Source organism: Ovis aries, chromosome 1 (genome assembly GCF_016772045.2).
Source record: "Ovis aries strain OAR_USU_Benz2616 breed Rambouillet chromosome 1, ARS-UI_Ramb_v3.0, whole genome shotgun sequence".
In the NCBI taxonomy this organism is placed as follows: Eukaryota; Metazoa; Chordata; class Mammalia; order Artiodactyla; family Bovidae; genus Ovis; species Ovis aries.
The window spans coordinates 163,617,140-163,643,388 of NC_056054.1; the positions used below are offsets into that span (position 1 = coordinate 163,617,140).

A 26,249-nucleotide genomic window follows, 5' to 3' on the forward strand; every position below is an offset into this window, starting at 1 on the left:
ATTTAGGAGTTAAACCTAAAGACAAGAAGTATTAGGATAAATGAATAATTAAGAATAACTTCTTGAGGGAGTATGCCATATCACCATAGCAGTAGGATCCAGAATGTGATGAAATAAATATAAAAATGATAACAAAATTAACCTATTAATAAAACTAAAATTTCTATATTCTTACTGTATTAAAGGCTTAAAATGTCTTCCTTTAAATTATCCCTTGATAAAGGGATACTAAGCAAGAGAAACAATTTTTAAAGCCAACTATGATTCTGGGCAGTTTTAAAAATTAGACATTTTAAATGTCTAAATTAACTTATTTTCAAACACCACATCAATCCCATAGGACTGTATTTAAAACTTTTCTTTTCCTGGAGAAAAAACACCATAAAATTTTCCTATGTCTTCTAATTTTGGAAATGTCAAATTATATATATTAACCAGGAATTAGTACATCAGCATTAGATAATTCATGCATAAAAATGTTTTCTGCCCTGAGAATTTACACAGGATTTCTAGATTACCCCTCAGTACACAGTCTGTGATACTTTCATTCTCACAGACTTAATCTACCATGCATGGACTAGTAGTCAGGACACAGCACAGGATGATTAAAGATGAGCTTCTTTCTTTTTGTATGTGGGGAAATTAGAGGAAAGAATGAGATACATTCTAATTTAGAATCTCATTTCTGTGCCATTTCTATCCCAGCTGAAAAGCCAGAAATGGCTAAGGAAAACGAATCTTTGACAACTGAGTTCATTCTCAAAGGACTTACAGATCATCCAGTGCTGAAGACCCTTCTGTTTCTGGTGTTTCTTACCATCTATCTGATCACTATGGTGGGCAATCTTGGTCTGGTGGCATTGATTTTTATGGAACGTCATCTTCACACTTCAATGTACATCTTCCTGGGTAACCTCGCTCTGATGGATTTCTGTTGCTCCAGTGCCATAACCCCCAAGATGCTACAGAATTTATCTTCTAAAGACAGAATGATCTCCCTTTATGAATGCATGGTACAATTTTATTTTCTCTGCCTTGCTGAAACTGCAGATTGCTTTCTCCTGGCAGCAATGGCCTATGACCGCTATGTGGCCATCTGCAAACCACTGCAGTACCACACTATGATGTCAAAGAAACTCTGCATTCAGATGACCACAGGGGCCTACATAGCTAGCAACCTGCATTCTATGATTCATGTAGGACTTCTATTGAGGTTAACTTTCTGTAGATCTAGTCGAATTGACCACTTTTTTTGTGACATTCTTCCACTATATAGACTTTCCTGTACTGACCCTTATATTAATGAACTAATGATATATATTTTTTCAATGCCCATTCAAATCATTACCATTGCCACTGTCTTGATTTCTTATGTTTACATTCTTTTCACTGTTTTCAAAATGAAATCCAGACAAGGGAGAGGTAAAGCCTTATCTACTTGTGCATCCCACTTTCTATCTGTCTCAATATTCTACATTTGTCTTCTCATGTATATTCGACCATTTGAAGAAGGGGATAAAGATATACCAGTTGCAATTTTTTACACAATAGTAATTCCTTTATTAAACCCTTTTATTTATAGCCTGAGAAATAAGGAAGTGATAAATGTTCTGAAAAAAATTATGAGGACCTATAATATTCTTAAAGAAACTTAATCTTCTATGGAAAACTTAAATGATTTATAGCTTAAAGGACACAGAAAATGAAAACTATATTCTTATGTAAAGTATTAATCTATAAATCATTAGACTATGTTGGTTTAAAGATATATGAATGAAATTCAAAACTGTCCGGCAGATCTTAATCCAAATTCCACAAATACCAGACTAAATCAGGAGGAAACTCAATAATAACTTTTATTATCAACTCAGATTATTCTTAGAGAATTGTCTCAGGTCAGTGTTTCCAACTTAATAACTCAACAAAGAATCAAAATTAAATGCTTAGAAGAATTTGCCTTGATTTACCTTGTTTAGCTAATAGAAAACATTATATCTGATTCTACATAGTCTGTTTGAAACACTTAAAATTTTCTGGCAGACTGAAATGATAATTTTATTCAGAAAACTGACCTGGTAGACACAAGTAGATGAGTTTGAGGGAGAGAGAGACAAGAAGCAAGCTAACTAATTGCATGTGTAAGCATGTGCTCAGTTGCTCATGATAGCTTATGGTGAACGGTACCACTGGATTTGGTCTCCAAATGAGAAGAGTTGACTCTGGGACCAAAGACAGTCTCAGTCACTCAGAGCTTTATGCAGAATTTATTAAAGTAAAAGGGATAAAGCATCCAGCAAGAGGCACTGGAAGGGGGCAGGAAAGTACCTGCCTCACTAGTTTAAGTGGGGCCTTATATACTTCTCAACCAGCTGCTGAGGATAGATAAAAAATATGTCAAGGCTATGAGAATTTTGCCCAGACTCTTGCCTGTAACTTACATCGTGTGATGACATCAGCACAAGATTAGCCAGAAAGAACAGGTTAACTCAGAGCTCAAGACTGCGGAAGTTTTTAACCAGACCTTCTCCCATAACAAGCATCTGAAGCTCAAAAAAAGGCATGTCCTTGAACACGTGATACTGTTGCCTATGAGGCCTACTTGTTTCAGACAAAAGAAAGTGAAAAAGAAAGAACATTTACCTCCTCTTTTAAAGGCCCCTTTAAAGAGGCCTTAGGCTTGGACTCATCAACCTGCCTAAGTTAACTATTTCACTCAAGTCGTATCCAACTCTCTGCAACCCCTTGGACTGTAGACGGTCAGGATCCTCTGTCCATGGAATTTTCCAGGTGAGAATATTGGAGTGGATTGCCATATCCTACTCCAGGGAATCTTCTTGATCCAAGGATCAAATCTGAGTCTTGCACCTCCCGCACTGGCAGGCAGATTCTTTACCACTGTACAACCTGGAAAGCCCCTAACTTTGCAATAATCTATATTTAAAGTAATGAAGTTTGATCTAGATGCAATTCCAAGAATGGGGAAAAAAGGAGTGAGGAGGAATAAACACACACTCACACAGTCACATATACGTTTTGTAGAATAATTAATAACAAATTATAACAAGTTGGCTACAGTAGATTCAGGTCTACTTTAACCTGAAGTGTGATTAAGATCCTTTGCCTTTTTGAAGGCATCAATCATATTATATATTATGGAACATAGAATAGCAACTTACATAATATATACTCTATAAGCATTCTAAAAAAATATTAATGAAGGCAGTTTTTATTTTTCTAATTTTTGAGTAATGTTGAAATATATTAATATTTTGTTTATTTTCTGGCCATTTTTACTTCTATGAATTTTCTATTCACTTTCTTTTGTCTTACTATATTTTTCCTCATTTATTTGTACCAATGTTTATAGAGAAGAAATATTAAAATGTTGTGACTACTAGTGGTAAATAATTTCTCTGTGTGCTGATAGTATTTTCATACTTGTTTGTATTATTTATAATTAATAAAATTATAAAATTGATATATTTATTAATTTTTCACATAAAATCTCTTTATGCACTTTTGTTTAGAGTTTCTTTTCTTAATACAAATTCTACTATTAGCCAATATTTCTGTTTCTCCTTCTTTTCTATTTTTTTTCTCCTCTTCCTCCCCATTTTCCTCCTTTTTTGTGTGTGTGATAGTTTGTATTTGACCTTTGATTCTTCCTGGAAACTATTTAGTATATGGCATGAATTGAACATATAACTTTACTTGGCTTTTTTATCCAAAAATAATCCACAACTTAATTCAACTCAAATAAACATCAAAGGAGGACTTCTTCGGGAAAGTGACAAAATTAATTCTAAAAGTTCTGTAGAAAAATAATAATCAATAAGCAAACAGACTTGAAGCAATATATATTAAAATATATAATGAAGTACCAGTAACTTAAATAATTTGGTTGCAAATTAAGAATGAGTATATAGATAAATGAAAAAATGAGATTATCCAAAAGTAAATTCCCAAATAAAACAGGAAGAGCAAAACAAACCAATCAGGAAAGAAAGGGTTGTTTAATGAATAGTCTTCCATCAACTGATTAACTGTTTCTTCCATTTGTGTTAAACTTCATAAATTTCCTCTCATTCAGAGATATCCTATAAATCTACTTCATATTTTTTTCCACCTTAAGTTTTTATACATAGCACTTTTACTCAACTGGAATTCATTCTATAATGTGAAGTAAAAATTAAAATTTGATTTTATGGCTAAATGGCATTTATTAACTAACTCTTCTCTTACTAAATTTTTATGCCTCCTTTCTGTTTATATGCTCACATACACATGCATACACAAAGAGGTCTATTTTTTAGCTTATCTAGTCTGCACAATAAAAACAAGACAGTTCTAGGGGATCAATGTGGCAAACTAGGAGGGTGTGGACCTCATTTCCCACCATGAACACATCAAAATATATCTATATGTAGAGTAATTCTCACTGAAAACAAACTGGAAACTGACAGATTCTTGTACAACCAAGGCTGTAAGAGAGAACCACATGGAATTAGACAGGAAGGTAAGAGAAGTGAACAGATCAGGACTTGCACCTTTTAGAAGGGACACAGAAGAAAAGAGGGATTACACAAGTGGCAATACTTTCTGGGGAGTGAGTGGTTGCAGCAACATATTGGATACTCTAGTCCAGGGTTGCAACACTGAGAAGTGGAGTCCCCTTACCTGGTTTGAAATGCAGTAGAACTACCAGGAAGGCTGCAAGAAAGCTAGACTGCTTATGAAGAGCATGCATATACTTGCTTGCTCCCAAAGCAAGATAGAGGAAGCAGATTTCCCCTGACTGCCCTGAGTTGAGCATTTGTTTCATCCCTGCTTGTCCTATTGCATAGCTCCGTGCTAGAGCAAAGGCTGCTGTGGCTGACAGGAAAACTCAGTTGTGAGAGATGGAGTAGCCTTGGATCTTGAACACATCTGAAAGAGGTGAGTGAAGTGAAAGTTGCTCAGTTGTGTCAGACTGTTTGTGAAACCATGGACTATACAGTCCATGGAATTCTCCAGGCCACAATACTGGAGTGGGTAGCCTATCCCTTCTCCAAGGGATCTTCTCAACCCAGGAACAGAACCAGAGTCTCCTGCATTGCAGGCACATTCTTTACCAACTGAGCTATCAGGGAACCCCCTGAAAGAGGTGGGACATCAATTAATGGTGTTTAAGAAGGCAGTGCTTCAGAAGCATTCTGCAACTCTGAATAACCCGAGAACCACCATAGCTCTTACCCAACCCATGGAGAGTATACACTCCAGCTCCTCTAGCTCCAGCACTGCTTCCCTCTGGGATGAGGGCACTGGTGCTGGGAGGGGGAGAACCCACATTTAGAAGGAACAGAGCCACCTCAGACTTGACACCCCTGGCTCCAACTTTTTCACCTCCAGCCCTGCCTGCTACCAAGGTGATAACTGTCAGGACATCCAGAGAAAATGCTAAGTCAGATGCAGATTTCCCACCAAAGCTACTAGGCATAGGCAGACTGTACAAGCATGCTCCCACAAAAGGACACCACTTTAAGACTAAAGTAAGTAAATGTTTCACCTAATTTCACAGAAAGAGAGAAAGTTAAACAAAAATGAGCAAACGGGCAAATCTGTCCCAATTAAAATAACAGGACAAAATCCATGAAATAATAACTAATTAAACAGAAATAAATGATTTACCAGATAAGGAGTTCAAAGCATTAGTAATGATAATGCTAACTGAATTAGGGAAAAGAATATATGAATACAGTGAGAATTTTAAGAAGGAATTACAAAATATAAAAAAGAATCAGTCAGAACTACAAACAGTAGACTAAGTGCATTCACCATACACACAAATGATAACTATGTGAGGGGATGATATGCAAATTAGCTTGACTGGAGTAATAACTGTCTATGTATATATTAAATCATGTTGTACATCTTAAATATATACATATATATTAAAAGTGTATATAAATATTATAAAAGAAATAACTACCTAATTTCAGAAATGAACTGGGTTCTTATTCACTTCAGGATTGACAGGTTTGATCTCCATGCAGTCCAAGGGTGTCTCAAGAGTCTTCTGCAACACCACAGTTCAAAAGCATCAATTCTTCAGTGCTCATCTTTCTTTATGGTCTAACTCTCATATACATACATACTACTGGAAAAACCATAGGTTTGACTCTGTGGAAATTTGTCAGTAAGTGTATCATAGCTTTTCTTCAAGGGACAATCATTTGGAGTTTTATGGCTGCAGTCACCACCTGCAGTGATTTTGGAGCCCAAAATAAACTCTGTCACTGTTTCCATTGTTTCCTCATCTATTTGCCATGAAAAGATGAGATCAAATGTCATGATCTTTGTTTCTTGAATGATGAATTTTAAGCCAGCTTTTTCATTCTCCTCTTTCATTTGCATCAAGAGGCTCTTTAGTTCTTCTTCACTTTCTGCCATAAGAGTGGTGTCATCTGCATATCTGAGGTTTCTGATATTTCTCCTGGCAATCTTGATTTCAGCTTGGGCTTTATCCAGTCCAACATTTCACATGATGTACTCTGCATATAAGTTAACTAAGTCAGGTGAAAATATATACCTTGACATACTCCTTTCCCAATCCAGAACCAGTCTGTTTTTCTATGTCTATTTCTAACTGTTCCTTCTTGACCTGGATAGAGGTTTCACAGGAGGCAGGTAGGGTGGTCTGATAGCACCACGTCTTTAAGAATGTTTCACTGTTTGTTGTGATTCATACAACACAAGAGAAAACTCTACACATGGACATCACTAGATGGTCAACACTGAAATCAGACTGATTATATTCTTTGCAGCCAAAGATGGAGAAGCTCTATACAGTCAGCAAAAACAAGACCGGGAGCTGACTGTGGTTCAGATCATGAACTCCTTATTACCAAATTCAGACTTAAATTGAAGAAAGTAGGGAAAACTGCTAGACCATTCAGGTATGACCTAAAACAAATTCCTTATGATTATACAGTGGAAGTGAGAAATAGATTTAAGGGACTAGATCTGATAGATAGAGTGCCTGATGAACTATGGATGGAGGTTCGTGACATTGTACAGGAGACAGGGCTCAAGACCATCCCATGGAAAAGAAATGCAAAAAAGCAAAATGGCTGTCTGGGGAAGCCTTACAAATAGCTGTGAAAAGAAGAGAAGTGAAAAGCAAAGGAAAAAAGGAAAGATATAAGCATCTGAATGCAAAGTTCCAAGGAATAGCAAGGAACGATAAGAAAGCTTTCCTCAGCGATCAATGCAACAGAATGGGAAAGACTAGAAATCTCCTCAAGAAAATTAGAGATAACAAGGGAACATTTCATGGAAATATGGGTACAAAAAAAAGACAGAAATGGTATCGATCTAAAGAAGCAGCAAATATTAAGAAGAGGTGGTAAAAATACACAGAAGAAATATACAAAAGTATCTTCAGTTCAGTTCAGTTCAGTTCAGTTTAGTCACTCAGTCGTGTCCAACTCTTTGTGACCCCATGAATCGCAGCACGCCAGGCCTCCCTGTCCATCACCAACTCCCAGAGTTCACTCAGACTCACGTCCATCGAGTCAGTGATGCCATCCAGCCATCTCATCCTCTGTCATCCCCTTCTCCTCCTACCCCCAATCCCTCCCAGCATCAGAGTCTTTTCCAATGAGTCAACTCTTCGCATGAGGTGGCCAAAGTACAGGAGTTTCAGCTTTAGCATCATTCCTTCCAAAGAAATCCCAGGGCTGATCTCCTTCAGAATGGACTGGTTGAATCTCCTTGCAGTCCACGGGACTCTCAAGAGTCTTCTCCAACACCACAGTTCAAAAGCATCAATTCTTCAGTGCTCAGCTTTCTTCACAGTCCAACTCTCATATCCATACATGACCACTGGGAAAACCATAGCCTTGACAAGACGGACCTTTGTTGGCAAAGTAATGTCTCTGCTTTTGAATATGCTATCTAGGTTGGTCATAACTTTTCTTCCAAGGAGTAAGCGTCTTTTAATTTCATGGCTGCAGTCAACATCTGCAGTGATTTTGGAGCCCCCCCAAAATAAAGTCTGATGCTGTTTCCACTGTTTCCCCATCTATTTCCCATGGAGTGATGGGACTGGATGCCATGATCTTCGTTTTCTGAATGCTGAGCTTTAAGCCAACTTTTTCACTCTCCACTTTCACTTTCATCAAGAGGCTTTTTAGTTCCTCTCCACTTTCTGCCATAAGGGTGGTGTCATCTGCATATCTAAGGTTATTGATATTTCTCCTGGCAATCTTGATTCCAGCTCATGTTTCTTCCAGTCCAGCATTTCTCATGATGTACTCTGCATAGAAGTTAAATAAGCAGGGTGACAATATAAAGCCTTGACACACTCCTTTTCCTGTTTGGACCCAGTCTGGTGTTCCATGTCCAGTTCTAACTGTTGCTTCCTGGCCTGCATACAGATTTCTCAAGAGGCAGGTTAGGTGGTCTGGTATTCCCACCTCTTTCAGAATTTTCCACAGTTTAGTGTGATCCACACAGTCAAAGGATTTGGCATAGTCAATAAAGCAGAAATAGATGTTTTTCTGGAACTCTCTTGCTAATGACCCAAATAGCCATGATGATGTGATCACTCACCCAGAGCCAGACATCCTGGAATGTGAAGTCAAGTGGGCCTTAGAAAGCATCATTATGAGCAAAGCTAGTTCAAAGCTAGTTTGAGCTCTTTCAAATCCTGAAAGATGACATTGTGAAAGTGAGGCACTCAATATGCCAGCAAATTTGGAAAACTCAGCAGTGGCCACAGGGCTGGAAAAGGGCAGTTTCATTCCCATCCCAAAGAAAGGCAATGCCAAAGAATGCTCAAACTACCACACAATTGCACTCATTTCACATGCTAGTAAAGTAATGCTCAAAATTCTCCAAGCCAGGCTTCAGCAATACATGAACCGTGAACTTCCAGATGTTCAAGCTGGTTTTAGAAAAGACAGAGGAACCAGAGATCAAATTGCCAACATCCGCTGGATCATCAAAAAAGCAACAGAGTACCAGAAAAACATCTATTCTGCTTTATTGACTATGCCAAAGCCTTTGACTGTGTGGATCACAATAAACTGTGGAAAATTCTGAAAGAGATGGGACTACCAGGCCACCTGACCTGCCTCTTGAGAAACCTATATGCAGGTCAGGAAGCAACAGGTAGAACTGGACATGGAAAAACAGACTGGGTCCAAACAGGAAAAGGAGTGTGTCAAGGCTTTATATTGTCACCCTGCTTATTTAACTTCTATGCAGAGTACATCATGAGAAACGCTAGACTGGAAGTAACACAAGCTGGAATCAACATTGTCAGGAGAAATATCAATAACCTCAGATATGCAGATGACACCACCCTTATGGCAGAAAGTGAAGAGGAACTAAAATTCCTCTGGATGAGAATGAAAGAGGAGAGTGAAAAAGTTGGCTTAAAGCTCAACATTCAGAAAATGAAGATCATGGCATCTTGTCCCATCACTTCGTGGCAAATAGATGGGGAAACAGTGGAAACAGTGTCAGACTTTATTTTTGGGGGCTCCAAAATCACTGCAGATGGTGATTGCAGCCATGAAATTAAAAGACGCTTACTCCTTGGAAGGAAAGTTATGACCAAGCTAGATAGCATATTTAAACACACAGACATTACTTTGCTAACAAAGGTCCATCTAGTCAAGGCTATGGTTTTTCCAGTAGTCATGTATGGATGTGAGAGTTGGACTGTGAAGAAAGCTTAGCAACAAAGAATTGATGCTCTTGAACTGTGGTGTTGGAGAATATTCTTTTTTTTTTTTCTATCAAATTGTATTACTTATTTACTCCAGTTATTTTTCTTGCTCATGCATCATTCTCATGCCTAACCCATTCTCATAAGTAATATTTCTTATAAAAGCAATAGCTTTCTATCTGTGCATGTGCAAATAAAACTTTTCTGAAATCATTACAGAACTTTTATTTTTTTTTCCACTAACATTTGATTTTTTAATTTTAAAATCTTTAATTCTTACATGCATTCCCAAACATGAACCCGCCTCCCACCTCCCTCCCCATAACATCTCTCTGGGTCATCCCCATGCACCAGCCCCAAGCATGCTGCATCCTGCGTCAGACATAGACTGGCGATTCAATTCTTACATGATAGTATACATGCTAGAATGCCATTCTCCCAAATCATCCCACCCTCCCCCTCTCCCTCTGAGTCCAAAAGTCCGTTATACACATCTGTGTCTTTTTTCCTGTCTTGCATACAGGGTCGTCATTGCCATCTTCCTAAATTCCATATATATGTGTTAGTATACTGTATTGGTGTTTTTCTTTCTGGCTTACTTCACTCTGTATAATTGGCTCCAGTTTCATCCATCTCATCAGAACTGATTCAAATGAATTCTTTTTTACGGCTGAGTAATACTCCATTGTGTATATGTACCACAGCTTTCTTATTCATTCATCTGCTGATGGACATCTAGGTTGTTTCCATGTCCTGGCTATTATAAACAGTGCTGCGATGAACATTGGGGTACATGTGTCTCTTTCAATTCTGATTTCCTCAGTGTGTATGCCCAGCAGTGGGATTGCTGGGTCACAAGGTAGTTCTATTTGCAATTTTTTAAGGAATCTCCACACTGTTCTCCATAGTGGCTGTACTAGTTTGCATTCCCACCAACAGTGTAGGAGGGTTCCCTTTTGGAGAATATTCTTGAGAGTCCCTTGGACTGCAAGGAGATCCAACCAGTTCATTCTAAAGCAGATCAGTCCTGGGTGTTCATTGGAAGGACTGATGCTAAAGCTGAAACTCTAGTACTTCGGCCACCTCATGCAAAGAGTTGACTCATTGGAAAAGACTCTTATGCTGGTAGGAATTGGGGGCAGGAGGAGAAGGGGACAACAGAGGATGAGATGGCTGTATGGCATCACCGACTCGATGGACATGGGTTTAAGTGAACTCCGGGAGTTGGTAATGGACAGGGAGGCCTGGCATGCTGCGATTCATGGAGTTGCAAAAAGTTTGACACGACTGAGCGACTCAACTGGACTGATACAGCCAAAGGCTTTAGCATAGTAATGAAGCAGAAGTAGATGTTTTTCTGGAATTCTCTTGCTTTTTCTATGATCCAGCAGATGTTTGCAATTTGATATCTGGTTCCTCTGCGTTTTCTAAATCCAGCTTGAACATCTGAAGTTCTCGGCTCACTCATTGTTGAATCTTAGCTTACTTTGCTAGCCATGAGATGAGTGCAATTGTGTGGTAGTCTGAGCATTCTTTGACATTGCCTTTCTTTGGGATTGGAATTGAAAATTATCTTTTCCAGTCCTATGGCCACTGCTGAGTTTTCAAAGTTTGATGGCATATTGAGTCAGCACTTTCACAGTGTCATCTTTCAGGATTTGAAATAGCTCAACTAGAATTCCATCACCTCCACTAGCTTTGTTCACAGTGATGCTTCCTAAGGCCGACGTGACTTCACATTCCAGGATGTCTGGCTCTAGGCGAGTGATGACACCATCATGGTTATTTGGGTCATTAAGACCCTTTTGGTATATTTCTTCTGTGTATTGTTGCCACCTCTTCTTAATATCTTCTGCTTCTGTTAGGTCGATGCCATTTCTGTCCTTTTTTGTGCCCATCTTTGCATGAAATGTTCCCTTGGTATCTCTAATTTTCTTGAAGAGGTCTCTTATCTTTCCCATTCTATTGTTTTCCTCTATTTCCTTTCACTGATTGCTGAGGAAGGTTTTCTTATATCTCCTCGCTATTCTTTGGAATTCTGCGTTCAGATGAACTGGTGTGTATAAAATAAAAATGCAGAAGGATGTATTGTACAACACGAGAAGTAGCCATTATTTTATAATAACTTTAAATGTAGTGAATGATGCTGAAGCTGAAGCTCCAGTACTTTGGCCACCTCATGCGAAGAGTTGATTCATTGGAAAAGACTCTGATGCTGGGACAGATTGGGGGCAGGAGAAGAAGAGGACGACAGAGGATGAGATGGCTGGATGGCATCACCGACTCGATGGACGTGAGTCTGAGTGAACTCCGGGAGTTGGTGATGGACAGGGAGGCCTGGCGTGCTGTGATTCATGGGGTTGCAAAGAGTCGGACACGACTGAGTGACTGAACTGAACTGAACTGAACCTATGAAAATAGTGAATCACTATGTTGTACACATGACCTGAATGTAATATCACGAATCAACTGTATTTCAATAAAAGAAAAGACAAATGATAGTTTATAGTTTATATTCTGATAGGTTGGATAGACATTTTTTAAATGGTTATAGTAAATAGTATTATGAGTGGGGAAGACTTTTTGCCTCTACCTGAAGTCAACATGTTAGGATTTAACAAGGTTCAACAGGGAAGCCTGGAGTGCTGCAGTCCATGGGGTCGCTCAGAGTCGGACATGACTGAAGCGACTTAGCAGCAGTAGCAGCAGCAGCAGCAGCAATGATTAGTAATGTTGATCAACTTTTCATGTTCCTGTTGAACATTTAAATGTTTCTGGAAATTTTTCTTTTGAGTTACTATGCCCATTTAAGAAAAAATCCAACTGTTTATAATTTTGTTATTGAGTTGTATTAATTTCTTAATACACTTTAAATGTAAGCCCTTACTTTTTTACTGATAAGTTTGATAACTTTTTTCTGTATATTCTTCTTAAAATTAAAAGGCTCAGTTTGCAGAAGAGGTCACTAAGGATAATTGCTAGAATCATCGAAGAAGTCATTAAGGGCCATTGACATGACACTGAAAACAATTTCACTCATCTCAGGTCTCTGGAGTGGAGGTAGGACTGGAATCAACAGTGGTTTTCCACGTAACAACATACAGCTGTCTTAAGAAGCATAAGTCACAGTTAAACTCAAAATGCCTATAATTTAATGAGAATTCTCCATACACATATTTTCAAAAAGCAATGTAAATTACACATAAGGCATTCTAAAACATGTTGTGTACATAAGACATACATAAGAGTAGAGAGAACAGAGAGTAGTTTGGCCTGGGACATTTAGTTAAATCTTTATGAGGTAACATTTTATATAAATTTGCTTTACAGAGAGGAAACAAAGATTCAGATATATGGGTAAAAATCAACAGGAATATGGCATGGACAGAGTCAGTGTTTATGGAAACGTATGACACTGGGGAAAGGAATGAAAAAAGTGAATGATAATCAATGGATAATTAATCCCTTAGCTTTTCAAAATTACTTTCTTTAAAACTGAATAGTCCCCTCTTTAATCCTTAGTGATCTTCATGTAATTTCTGACATATAAATTTAACATATTTATTGTATGCTATTTTTAAATATTCACTCCTCTGAGAAAACATATGAAAACCTTTGCTCCAGAAAAAATATTTTTCTGACCTACTTCACTCCGTATAACAGGCTCTAGTACCATGTGTAAAATAGATAGCTGGTAAAAAGTTGCTATACAATACAGGGAGCCTAGCCTGGCACTCTGTGATTACCTAAAAGGGTGCACTGCAGGGAGAGGAGGGAGGCTCAAGTAGGAGGTGATATAGTTATAATTATGGCTGATTTGCGTTGTTGTAGGGCAGAAACACAGAGAAGGCAATGGCACCCCACTCCAGTACTCTTGCCTGGAGAATCCCATGGATGGAGGAGCCTGGTAGGCTATGGTCCATGGGGTCGCTAAGAGTCGGACACGGCTGAGCGACTTCACTTTCACTTTTCACTTTCATACATTGGAGAAGGAAATGGCAACCCACTCCAGTGTTCTTGCCTCGAGAATCCCAGGGACAGGGGAGCCTGGTAGGCTGCCATCTATGGAGTCGCACAGAGTTGGACATGACTGAAGTGACTTAGCAGCAGGGCAGAAACAAATACAACATTGTAAAGCAATTTTCCTCCAATTAAAAAAATTAAGCTAAAACAAAAGAAAAAGATCTATATATAGGAAAATGAGTTTTGATTTATTTTTAATCTTTAATTTAAAAATTGACAGTGCACTTATTTGGGAACACTGTGCCAAATATGGGTACCCTAGATTTGTAAAATAGCAAAAATTGATAAAGACCAATCTTTTCCACAGTAACTGTCTTCCCTAAAATTATCAAAATAGTCTCATGAATCTTGTCTCATAAATCTTGAGTTTAAGAGCTGAGGTCATAAAAGATGATATATTAGTAAAACAAATGTCCCCCAGAAGTCTCTGTGCCTGTATCACAGAAAGAGTGTGAGAAGCTTGAATAAAAAGCTCCTCTCATCATTGTAAAAAAAATATACATATGTTGGGAAAATTATACACACTCTAAATTAGAATCTTATATTTCCATCATTTCTATCTCAACAGACAACGTAGAGATGACTGAGGATAACCTCTCCTTGACAACTGAATTTATCCTCATAGGATTTACAGATCACCCACAGCTGAAGACCCTCTGTTTCTGGTGTTCTTTACCATCTATTTGATCACTATGGTGGGAAATCTTGGCCTGGTGACATTGATAGTTACAGAGCATCATCTTCACACACCAATGTACATCTTCCTGGGGAATCTCGCTCTGATGGATCCCTGTTGTTTCTGTGCCATTACCCCAAAGATGCTAGAGAACTTCTTTTCCAAAGACAGAATGATTTCCCTCTATGAATGCATAGTATAATTTTATTTTTTCTGCTTTGTTGAAACTGCAGACTGCTTTCTCCTGGCAGCAATGGCCTATGAGCACTATGTGGCCATCTGCAAACCACTGCAGTACCACACTATGATGTCAAAGAAACTCTGCATTCAGATGACCACAGGGGCCTACATAGCTGGAAACATTCATCCCACAATTCATGTAGGGTTTCTGTTTAGACTAACTTTCTGCAGTTCTTATCAAATCAATCACTTTTTGTGTGATGTCCTTCCATCATACAGACACTCTTGTGTGGATCCTTATATCAATGAATTGATGATATTCATTTTTGCAGGGTCAGTTTTAGTCTTCACTTTTACCATAGTAATAATCTCTTACCTTTTTATTCTTTTCACAATTTTCAAGATGAAGTCCAAAGAGGGAAAAGGCAAAGCCTTATCTACGTGTGCATCCCACTTTCTCTCTGTCTCAATATTCTATGGTTCTCTTCTCTTCATGTACATTAGACCAAGTTCAGTTAATGAAGAAGAAAAAGACATACCTGTTGCTATTTTTTATATTCTAGTTATTCCTTTATTAAAACCTTTTATTTATAGTCTAAGAAATAAGGAAGTAATAAAAGTCATGAAAAAAATTATGAAGATTTCATAACATTCTGAAACAAATATCATGTCCTATAGCCAATTGATTTTGAGTATATATTTTTTTTCAAAATCGAGGATTATTGAATGGAAAAGTGAAAATGGCCACTATTTAATATACAAAATTACTAAAACACAAGTGGTTTATAAATCAAATAGCTTCAGAAAGGAGAGACAGAGACATAGAGAACAAATAAATAGATGCCAAGGGGGAAGGGGGAGGGATGAATTGGGAGACTGGGACTGACATGTATACTCTACTGGCACTATGTATAAAACAGATAACTAATGAGAACCTACTGTAACAGCAGCACGGGGAACTCTACTCAGTGCTCTGTGGTGACCTAAATGGGAAGGAAATTCAAAAAAGAGGAGATACATGCTAAAACATAGCTGATTCCCTTTGCTATACAGCAGAAACTAACACAACATTGTGAGCAACTATACTCCAATAAAAATTAATGTAGAAAAGAATGAAGTAATGCCATTTGCAGCAACACGTATGGACCTGAAGATTATCATACTAAGTGAAGTAAGCCTGATAGAGAAAGACAAATATCATTTGATATAGATTATATGTGGAATCTAAAATGAACATATTTACAAAACAGAAACAGACCCACAGACTTAGAAAGCAAACTTCTGGTTACCAAAGGGTGAGGGAGTGGGATAAACTGAGAGTTTGGGACTGATTTATATAAACTACTATATTTATAATAGTTAACCAACACAGATCTACTGTACTGCACAGGGAACTCTGCTCAATATTATATAATAGCCTAAGTGGGAAAAGAATTTGAAAAAGAATATATAGACATATATATATTTGTATAACTGAATCACTTTGCTATACACCTAAAAATAAAATATTTTAAATCAACTATATTCCAATACAAAATAAACATTTTAAATAAACAAGTCATCTAAATCCCATTCCAAAAATGTTCTTAAGGTGAAGATAACCAATTTTGGAAGTTTATATAAACTTTATTTTATACAAGGTTTGAGTACAAGGTTATTTGTCTATTTACTGTCAAATCTGAGCAAGAGAATACCAACAGATGCATATGAATTATCTCCATAACTAGATTATGCTGATTCTACTCAAAATGAATTCCTTCCCAAAATGAATTTCTTCCCACTTTAGAGTAAAAAAGGTTCAGAGTAGCACTCTTATCACCAAGTGGCTGACTGATCTTGAGTGATGTTGCCACACTGGGGGGCCAGAATGGTCTTTTTCTGGGCAAGTTGAACTTCTGGAAGTAACAGTTGCTAAATTAGCCTAGAAAAACTGGAACCTCTGCTATTAGGCAACTATGTATGCCTCCATCCCAGCCATTGTTCATGTGTCCATAATCCAGCACTGGGGTGGTGGATGAACAAAGCTTTATGACCTCAACTGGCTGAGTCATTCTAATTTGGTTCTTTAGTAGCTCTTGCATAGTAGATGTTGTGTGGAGGACATTTACATACAGTATGAGGTGCTCTGTACACCGTATCCATTCTGGGAGATCCATTCATAGCCTCTTCTTCCTGGTCTCTGACCTTCTCATCTCTCTCCCCCCAGGACACTGACCAATATTCAAATCATTCACCTCTACCCTGAATCTACATAGTTTTAACTTGGGCCACTTCTCTTTCTATACAGTAGAAATGGATAATCATTCCAGTACTCTAAAGGAGGAGTTCCCCTTATCAACGCCTTTCAAGATCACTCTGGCTGGGGCTATAGCTCAGTGGCAAATGGCTTGTATCAACAGACCAAGCTTACTGTCCAAAAACTAACTTGGCTGTTTGAGGCAAGATGTGTGAGTTCAGGGAAAGAGGTCATTGCAATGGTAGTAGATAACAAGGCAGTCTGGGTCACCTACTTGTGTGGCTTATGTTATTCTCTGACCCTGCTCATAATAAATCCTTAAATGGTCCATCTTTGTTTTCTAATGAATTGTTCCTGGGCTCACTCAGCTTCATACATATGAGTCTGATAAATTCCAGTTCATGAGTTAGCTCTGGCTTTTTGGTCACCTGATGTTCCAAAGTCAGGAGCTCTTTCTCTAGAAGGGTTCACAGCACACCAGGGAGTTATTTTTTAAAATAGTTTATTATTCTCTGCTGTGGAAAATAAGGCCTTGCCCCAACATCATAAGCAACTCTCCTACTGGAATTTTCCATTAACTTTCCACTAACTCTATATACTCTTCCCACCTCAGATATCTCCAACACCACTGGTCTGATGAGTCACTGGACTCAAATATCAGGGCTCTTCACCCCCAGCTTGAGCCTGCTGAAGAGCCCATTCCTGTGTTGGGACCCACCAAAACTTGCTGCCTTCTCTATTTGGGCAGATGTGTCTTTGTATAGCATCGTTTCCTCTATGTCAGACATTTTTAAATATTTGGAAATAGATTCAAACAAGTATGTGAATTTCCATATCACAGCCCTAAGATTTTAATTATATACCATACATCATTACACCTTTTGAATATAAGATTATTAATTTTTTAATTGATAATAGTGTTAGTGGGAGTAACGTTTTTAAATCAACACACAAAATAAAACTTTTAATAGCATTTCTTACTTTTAATAGCAATACTTTTATCAATACTTAATAGCAATACTTTTAATAGCAAATTTTAATAGCAATTCTTACTCTATTTTTATATTTTATACTACACATAATATTTTAGCATAGTGGTACTTCTGCTAAGTCACAGATAAAATGTACATATTCAGAATATACTCCCCAAGATTTTAGTAATATGAATATACACCAAAAATGGCTTGGAACTCCCTACTAGTGAAGGCACCATAAGATGGAACAAAGCATAGTTACATAATTAGATGTGACAATCTAGAGGAAAATCTAGTATTAAACAGGAAGGTCAAGTATAAAACTAAGGGAAACCCAAGCATCATTAAACACAAACAGAAAAACAACCCAGCATAAAAGACAGAAATGAAACAGTCAGGAAGATAGAAACAGTGAGTACCATCACAGAACCAGACGTGAAGATTTTAAAAAATACCAAACATCACAGTTTGGTTAGAAAGATAATTACATGTTCTTTGGAGCTGACATTTAGAGTTGGTTGTGACCTTATTGAGAGAGAGAGTTTGGTGAATTGGCAGGGACAGAAACGAATGGGAAGGAACCAATCAGAACAATTTATAATCTATTTTCCCATTCCATTTATACCACCTGTATCTCCTATATCCCTTGGACTATAAGGAGGTCCAACCAGTCCATCCTAAAGGAAATCAGTCTTGAATACTCATTGGAAGGACTGATGCTGAGGCTGAAACTCCAATACTGATGTGAAAAACCAACTCATTGGAAAAGGCCCTGTTGCTGGGAAAGATGAAGGCAAGAGGAGAAGGGGATGACAGAGGATGAGATGGTTTGATGGCACCACCTACGCGATGGACATAAGTTTGAGTAGGCTCTGGGAGTTGGTAATGGATAGGGAAGCCTGGCGTGCTGCAGTCCATGGGGTCACAGAGTCAGACATGACTGAGCGATTGAACTGAACTGAATCTCCAATATCATGTATGAGTAAGCCTCAGCCACCCTAGTTTACTATTTACATATATTATATATATATATTATTTATATCATTATAATATATATACTATTTATATATATTTTAATTAGGTCTTGCTCTTTCAAGCTCCCAGGATTTTTACATATGCTCCCATTAGTCTTCTTATTTTCCTCACGTGCATCATTTATTATAACTCTACTTATCCTGCAAAGTTAATCTGAAATGGCACTTCCAATGAGGAATCTTTTTTTTCCTCTGAGTCTCCATCCACTTCATTCACCATGTTTATATGTGACCTATTTACACTTTTTAATATCAGAGCCTGAATTGCCTTCTAGTTAGCAATGCAAGTATCTTTCTCTCACTAGATTATGAGCTTCTTGTGGAGCCATTTCTAAAACCTAAATATTTCTCATTCTGTGCTCATTCTACCTACCATCTTTTCCAGCACCCTGTATATTAGAAGTACTTGATTGAAGTTAAACAGAACTGAAATTTTAAATATCAGTGAAGTGTATATTGAGAATCTAACTCAGTGTGTTGTCAGAAGCACAGAATAGGTAAGACATGATAGGTACTTTATGGATATTAAGCCAATACTTTTATAATCAACATATAAGAAGTCACATGTAACCAAGTGGCAAATGCAGTGTGATAGCAGGCAGTTCCTAAGCAGAACAGGAAAAGGAACATCAATATAATTGAAAGGAATGTCCTCATGGAGATCTGACTTAAGATCAAGAATGAGTATATTGAGCTGAAAAGAGAGGCTGAACAAGGTGTTTTAGCTGAAGTAAACTTTAAGTGTAAATTAATCAAGCAGGCGCGCACAAGCCCAGTGAAGGGATAAACAACCAAGTGTCATGTCCTGAGGTCAGAAGAAATCAGGATCATAAGTAAGATACTGAAAGACTGTGGACCATCTAGAATACTAAGTTGTTTTTAAAAATGAATTGTTTGAAACTAATGAAAGATCATGTCAAATTCTTGAGCAGGAAAATATTTCTTTCATCTAACAGGTATTTGTTGACCATTACAATCTGCCACATACCATCAAGGCATTATAAATACGGAAATGAACATAACAGAGGAAAAAAACCTTTTCCATTTAGCTCCACATGCTAATGGTGAGGGAGATATTGATTGACTATAAATGCACCAACAAATAAATATGTAGTATACTGAAGAGTGATTAGTGGAATGTAGTGCAAAAAAACAGGGTACGAAGGATAAAGGCAGCTGGGGAAAACTGAAAAGTAAGAACCATGTAGGTAATTCATGTTGTTGCTGTTATTGTTCTTTAGTCACTGCTTTAGTTGATAAGTTGTGTCAGACTCTTTGGCGACCCCATGGACTATAATCCCTCTGTCCACGCGATTTCCCAGGCAAAAATACTGGAGTGAGTTGCCATTTCCTTTTCCACGGGATCTTTCTGACCTAGGGATTGAACTTGCATCTCTTTCTTCCATTGCAGGTGGATTCTTTACTGCTGAGCCACGAGGGAAGCCCTAGGTAATTCACATGTGGGACCTAACAATAATATCAGAGTCTCCAATGATATTTTACAAAACATCAGGACACATCAACTCACAGAAGACCCATGATAAAACTACCACATCTTCTAGTCTCCTCTCAAAATTCTAATCACCATTCATAAACCATATTAATTCCTCCAATTAAAAAAAGGTCAAGCCAACACGAGACTCTTTCTTGTTCATATTGCATTTACGCAGAATAATAAAATTTTAAAATGAGGTCAGTTACATGTTAATCAATGGGTAATGATCAAATAACCTTAGTGACCTTAATGAAAGTAACCTGTTTTAACCTCATTATCTCACAGGTCACCCTGATGTGTGTTGGTGACTGAATCTCCATATGGAAATATACTGGTGTCACTGTGGGGAAATCCCTTAGGATTTGATGGAAAATTTTACTTTGTAATGTAAGGAACATAATTATTGACTCTGGCCTATTTGTATTTGCCCATATTTCATTCTTTTAATCCCAAAAGTTTTAAGAGACTATGGTTTATATTCTGAAATTCTATGAGATCCAACATCACAAAGCAAACATGAAACACTGCAAAACTCTCTGCTGTGAAATCTAGGTAAGAGAAGTACTCTAATTTATTTTTAATATTAGTATCCCTTAATATTTATTTATCTAAAGTATTTTGTTGTTTAGATTTCAATTACTCAGTTATCTTTTTACCTCTTCCCCAAACTGAAGGCTATGGAAAAACTAGAATGATATTCAAACTGTAAAGTACCCTGACCTTTCTTGTCAGTTAGAATTTTAAAAAATACACAGGTAAAGACAGAAAGTAATCATTAAATAATTTAGACATTTGCTCTGAATGCTTTCCTAGCTCAGCCCAATAATCCAACAGCTAATATTTAATATTTTACAACAAACATTTTTCAGCTGAGTTCTTTATTTTAATACTTGATTATGGAAAAACTAAACCCATTTTCAAAAAACATAGAATTCATATGATTAGATATCAGTCAATATTTCTAGTGGATCACTAAATGGTGGTAGAATATAGCCATCTAAAGGAAATAAAAATTTGTTCTCAAAAACTATATTAAGGCTTAAAGAAATTTTTCTAAATGTTAGAAAACTAAAGCATAAAGTTTATTTTATTACTTTGAATCTATTGTGATACACTTCAGAAAATCTTACATGAATTTTTAGAAGCAAAAAAAAAAATAGTAGATGAGTCAACTCAGATAAAAGATACCTAAAAGTTCTTATTTTACATATATATAATTGAAATATATTTGACATACATTGTATAAGTTTAGTGCTTATAACATGTTGATTTGAAAAACTAGTAATTGATTGCACTTGCAGAATGTTAGCTCTCTATATCGTCACATAATTTTCATTTTCGTGGCAGAAATAATTGAGATCTAGTCTCAGCAGTTTAGATGATTATAGTAAAATATTGTTTATATTCACTGTAATGTGTACTAGATCTTATCTGTTAATTTCAGATAAGATCTTATTTATCTGTTAATTTCAAGTTTGTACCAATAAAGAATACCTTTCCTGTTTCCTCATCTCCCAGAGTCCCTGGTAACCACTATTTTACTCTGTTTTCATGTTTTGTTTTTTTTACATGCACATTTAAGCTATATCTTACAGTTTTTGTCTTTCTCTGACTTATATAACTTGGCATAATGTCCCCAAGGTCAATCCACGATGCTGTAAAATGGAAGGATATCCTTCTTTCTCATGTCTGAATGTCCTTTCACTTCTATCCATTCATCCTTAAGACAGAAACACAGATGCTTCTGTATTTTAGCTACTGTAACTAATGCTGCTATAAATACAAGACTGCATATATCCCTTTCATAATTTGCTTTCATTTTCTTTGAGTATATATACAGAAGCGCAATTGTGGGATTACATGGTAGTTCTATTTTAAATTATTTGAGGAAACTCCATGCTGGCATCCACAGTAGCTGAACCAATTTACACTTCCACCAACAGACTTCTTGCCACATTCTCTGTTCTCCACAGTCTAGGCAACAGTTGTTATCTCTCATCTTCTTGATGTTAGGCATATCTCATGGCTTTTGATTTGCATTTCTCTAATGATTAGTGATGTCGACCATCTTTTCATGTGCTTGTTGATCATTTGGATGTCTTTTGTAAAATTATCTTGGTAGTGCTCAGCCCATTTTTTAATCTGAATGTCTATACTTTTATTATTGAGCTGTATGAGTTTTCACATATTTTAGATATTAATCTTAATTTTTAAATGATGAGTTTTAAATAATTCTCCTCGTAGAATCTTCTCAACCTGCAGCAGAGTTTACTAAGGATCACTGTAAGGACCACCAAAGAAATTATTAAGTATCAGTGGTAGGACCCTGGAAACAAGTTCTCCCATCCCAGGTCATTGGGAGGGAAGTAGGACTAGAATCAATACTGATCTTTCTCCTTTTGCACTGCACAGCTGCTATAAGAAGTATAAGTTACAGCTAACCTCAAAATGTCTACTATACAATAAGTAAATTGTATACACTTATGAAAAACGCAATGTCAATTAGATATGTTATCAAAGATTGTGTTGGGTATACAAGACATGATGGAGAGTCCAGAAAGTGAAAATTAGTGTGATCAGGGGTATCTGGTTAACTTTATTAAATAATAGTATATACAAACCATGCTTTAGATGAAGGAGAAAAGGATGCAGGTATCTTAGAAATAGGAATAATGACAAGGACAGTGTTTATGAAAATAGGTATGACACTGGGAAAAGAGATAAAGAGGTGATAATCAATTATTATTTTACTCCTTAGCTTTCTGAGTTTACTTTCTTTAAACCTGCCTGACTTCAGGCTCTACTACAAAGCCACAGTCATCAAGACAGTATGGTACTGGCACAAAGACAGACATATAGATCAATGGAACAAAATAGAAAGCCCAGAGATAAATCCACACACATATGGACACCTTATCTTTGACAAAGGAGGCAAGAATATACAATGGAGTAAAGACAACCTCTTTAACAAGTGGTGCTGGGAAAACTGGTCAACTACTTGTAAAAGAATGAAACTAGATCACTTCCTAACACCGCACACAAAAATAAACTCAAAATGGATTAAAGATCTAAATGTAAGATCAGAAACTATAAAACTCCTAGAGGAGAACATAGGCAAAACACTCTCAGACATAAATCACAGCAGGATACTCTATGATCCACCTCCCAGAATTCTGGAAATAAAAGCAAAAATAAACAAATGGGATCTAATTAAAATTAAAAGCTTCTGCACAACCAAGGAAAATATAAGCAAGGTGAAAAGACAACCTTCTGAATGGGAGAAAATAATAGCAAATGAAGCAACTGACAAACAACTAATCTCAAAAATATACAAGCAACTTATGCAGCTCAATTCCAAAAAAATAAACGACCCAATCAAAAAATGGGCCAAAGAACTAAACAGAAATTTCTCCAAAGAAGACATACGGATGGCTAACAAACACATGAAAAGATGCTCAACATCACTCATTATTAGAGAAATGCAAATCAAAACCACAATGAGGTACCACTTCACACCAGTCAGAATGGCTGCGATCCAAAAATCTGCAAGCAATAAATGCTGGAGAGGGTGTGGAGAAAAGGGAACCCTCCTACACTGTTGGTGGGAATGCAAACTAGTACAGCCACTATGGAGAACAGTGTGGAGATTCCTTAAAAAATTGCAAATAGAACTACCGTATGACCCAGCAATCCCACTTCTGGGCATACACACCGAGAAACCAGAATTGAAAGAGACACATGTACCCCAATGTTCATCGCAGCACTGTTTATAATAGCCAGGACATGGAAACAACCTAGATGTCCATCAGCAGATGAATGGATAAGAAAGCTGTGGTACATATACACAATGGAGTATTACTCAGCCGTTAAAAAGAATTCATTTGAATCAGTTCTGATGAGATGGATGAAACTGGAGCCGATTATACAGAGTGAAGTAAGCCAGAAAGAAAAACACCAATACAGTATACTAACACATATATATGGAATTTAGGAAGATGGCAATGACGACCCTGTATGCAAGACAGGGAAAGAGACACAGATGTGTATAATGGACTTTTGGACTCAGAGGGAGAGGGAGAGGGTGGGATGATTTGGGAGAATGACATTCTAACATGCATACTATCATGTGAATTGAATCGCCAGTCTATGTCTGACGCAGGATGCAGCATGCTTGGGGCTGGTGCATGGGGATGACCCAGAGAGATGTTTTGGGGAGGGAGGTGGGAGGGGGTTCATGTTTGGGAACGCATGTAAGAATTAAAGATTTTAAAATTAAAAAAAAAAAAAGTTCACCCATAAGAAAATAATAATAAAAAAAAATAAAACTGAACAGTACTCTCAATAATCCTTAGTAATCTGCAAACAACATATTTATTCCATAAATTAACATATCTATTCCATGCTATTTTAAAATGTTTATTCCACTGGGAGAGTTTATGAAAATTTAATTTTTAAAAGTTTCTATATATACAAAAAGTAATTTTAAATTCATTTTTAAAAACTTTAATATAAAAACTGAAACAAATTTTATGGGCAAAATGAAGCAAAGATGAGTACCCAGTTTGTACACCATATTTCCATAAATTCATAAAGACAAACCTTTCCCACTGTTAGCATCTCCCCCGTGATTACCAAATAGTTATGTGAATTTTGAGTTTCAGAGTTGAGGTCATAGACGCTGACATGTTATGGAGATGAATATTCCCTAGAAGTTTGTGTCCTTGTATCACAAGACAGCAAGAGACGCTTTCTCCTTATTAAAAAAAAAATATATATATATATATATATATTAAAAGGAAAGTTATACACATTCTAAATTGGAATCTTATCTCTCGATAATTCCTATCTCAACAGACAATTCAGAGATGACAGAGGATAACCTCTCCTTGACAACTGAATTTATCCTCATAGGATTTACAGTTCATCCAGAGCTGAAGACCCTTCTGTTTCTGGTGTTCTTTACCATCTATCTGATCACCATGGTGGGAAATCTCGGCCTGGTGGCATTGATAGTTACAGAGCATCGTCTTCACACACCAATGTACATATTCCTGGGGAATCTCGCTCTGATGGATTCCTGTTGTTCTTGTGCCATTACCCCCAAGATGCTACAGAACTTCTTTTCAAAAGACAGAATGATTTCCCTCTATGAATGTATGGCACAATTTTATTTTCTCTGCCTTGCCGAAACTGCAGACTGCTTTCTCTTGGCAGCAATGGCCTATGATCGCTATGTGGCCATCTGCAAACCACTGCAGTACCACACTATGATGTCAAAGAAACTCTGCATTCAGATGACCACAGGGGCCTACATAGCTGGAAACCTGCATTCCATGATTCACATTGGATTTTTGTTTAGGTTAACTTTCTGTAGATCTCATCAAATCAATCACTTTTTTTGTGATGTTCTTCCATTATATAGACTCTCCTGTGCTGACCCTTATATCAATGAATTGATGATATTTATCTTTTCAGGGTCAGTTCAAGTATTCTCTATTATCATTGTAATAATCTCTTATCTTTTCATCCTTTTCATGATTTTTAAAATGAAATCCAGAAAAGGAAAAGGCAAAGCCTTATCTACTTGTGCATCCCACTTTGTCTCTGTCTCAATATTCTATGGTTCTCTTCTCTTCATGTATATTAGACCAAATTCAGTTAATGACAAAGATAAAGATATACCTCTTGCTATTTTTTATACACTAGTTATTCCTTTGTTAAATCCTTTCATTTATAGTCTAAGAAATAAGGAAGTAATAAATGTTATGAAAAAAATTATGAAGAAAACATAACATTCTAAAATATCATTCCATATGGACAATTGATTTTAATTTGATAAAACTTTATTTTCAAAATCAAGCAATACTGAGAAAGTGGAAAATAGCCTTTATATAAAATACTGAATTACTATAACAT

General features: G+C 36.8%; 2 protein-coding genes and 1 pseudogene across 3 annotated transcripts; all 3 read left to right on the forward strand.

The window, feature by feature from the left end:
* The first annotated feature begins 719 nt into the window (after positions 1–719).
* LOC101107496 (olfactory receptor 5K4) lies at positions 720–5,799 on the forward strand. Of its 2 annotated transcripts, XM_027965830.1 has the most exons (2): positions 720–1,629; positions 5,768–5,799. In XM_027965830.1, exons 1-2 carry the CDS (start codon positions 720–722, stop codon positions 5,797–5,799), a joined length of 942 nt encoding a protein of 313 aa, XP_027821631.1. The 2 variants fall into 2 exon arrangements, with proteins under 2 accessions (XP_027821631.1, XP_014947292.1); XM_015091806.2 differs by lacking the exon at positions 5,768–5,799 and having other exon boundaries at positions 720–1,655.
* Positions 5,800–14,317: 8,518 nt separating this feature from the next.
* LOC101107760 (olfactory receptor 5K3-like) lies at positions 14,318–15,243 on the forward strand (annotated as a pseudogene).
* Positions 15,244–25,198: 9,955 nt separating this feature from the next.
* On the forward strand, positions 25,199–26,125 carry LOC101108018 (olfactory receptor 5K3-like). Its single transcript, XM_004003766.1, has one exon. It carries the CDS (start codon positions 25,199–25,201, stop codon positions 26,123–26,125), a length of 927 nt encoding a protein of 308 aa, XP_004003815.1.
* Positions 26,126–26,249: the final 124 nt, after the last annotated feature.

Excerpts from the sequence above, each read along its gene's own strand:
- LOC101107496 (XM_027965830.1), top strand. The coding sequence starts at position 720 with ATGGCTAAGGAAAACGAATCTTTGACAACTGAGTTCATTCTCAAAGGA. Across the intron at positions 1,630-5,767 it reads TCTGAAAAAAATTATGAGGA|AAAAAAGAATCAGTCAGAAC; the intron begins CCTATAATATTC and ends ATTACAAAATAT.
- LOC101108018 (XM_004003766.1), top strand. The coding sequence starts at position 25,199 with ATGACAGAGGATAACCTCTCCTTGACAACTGAATTTATCCTCATAGGA.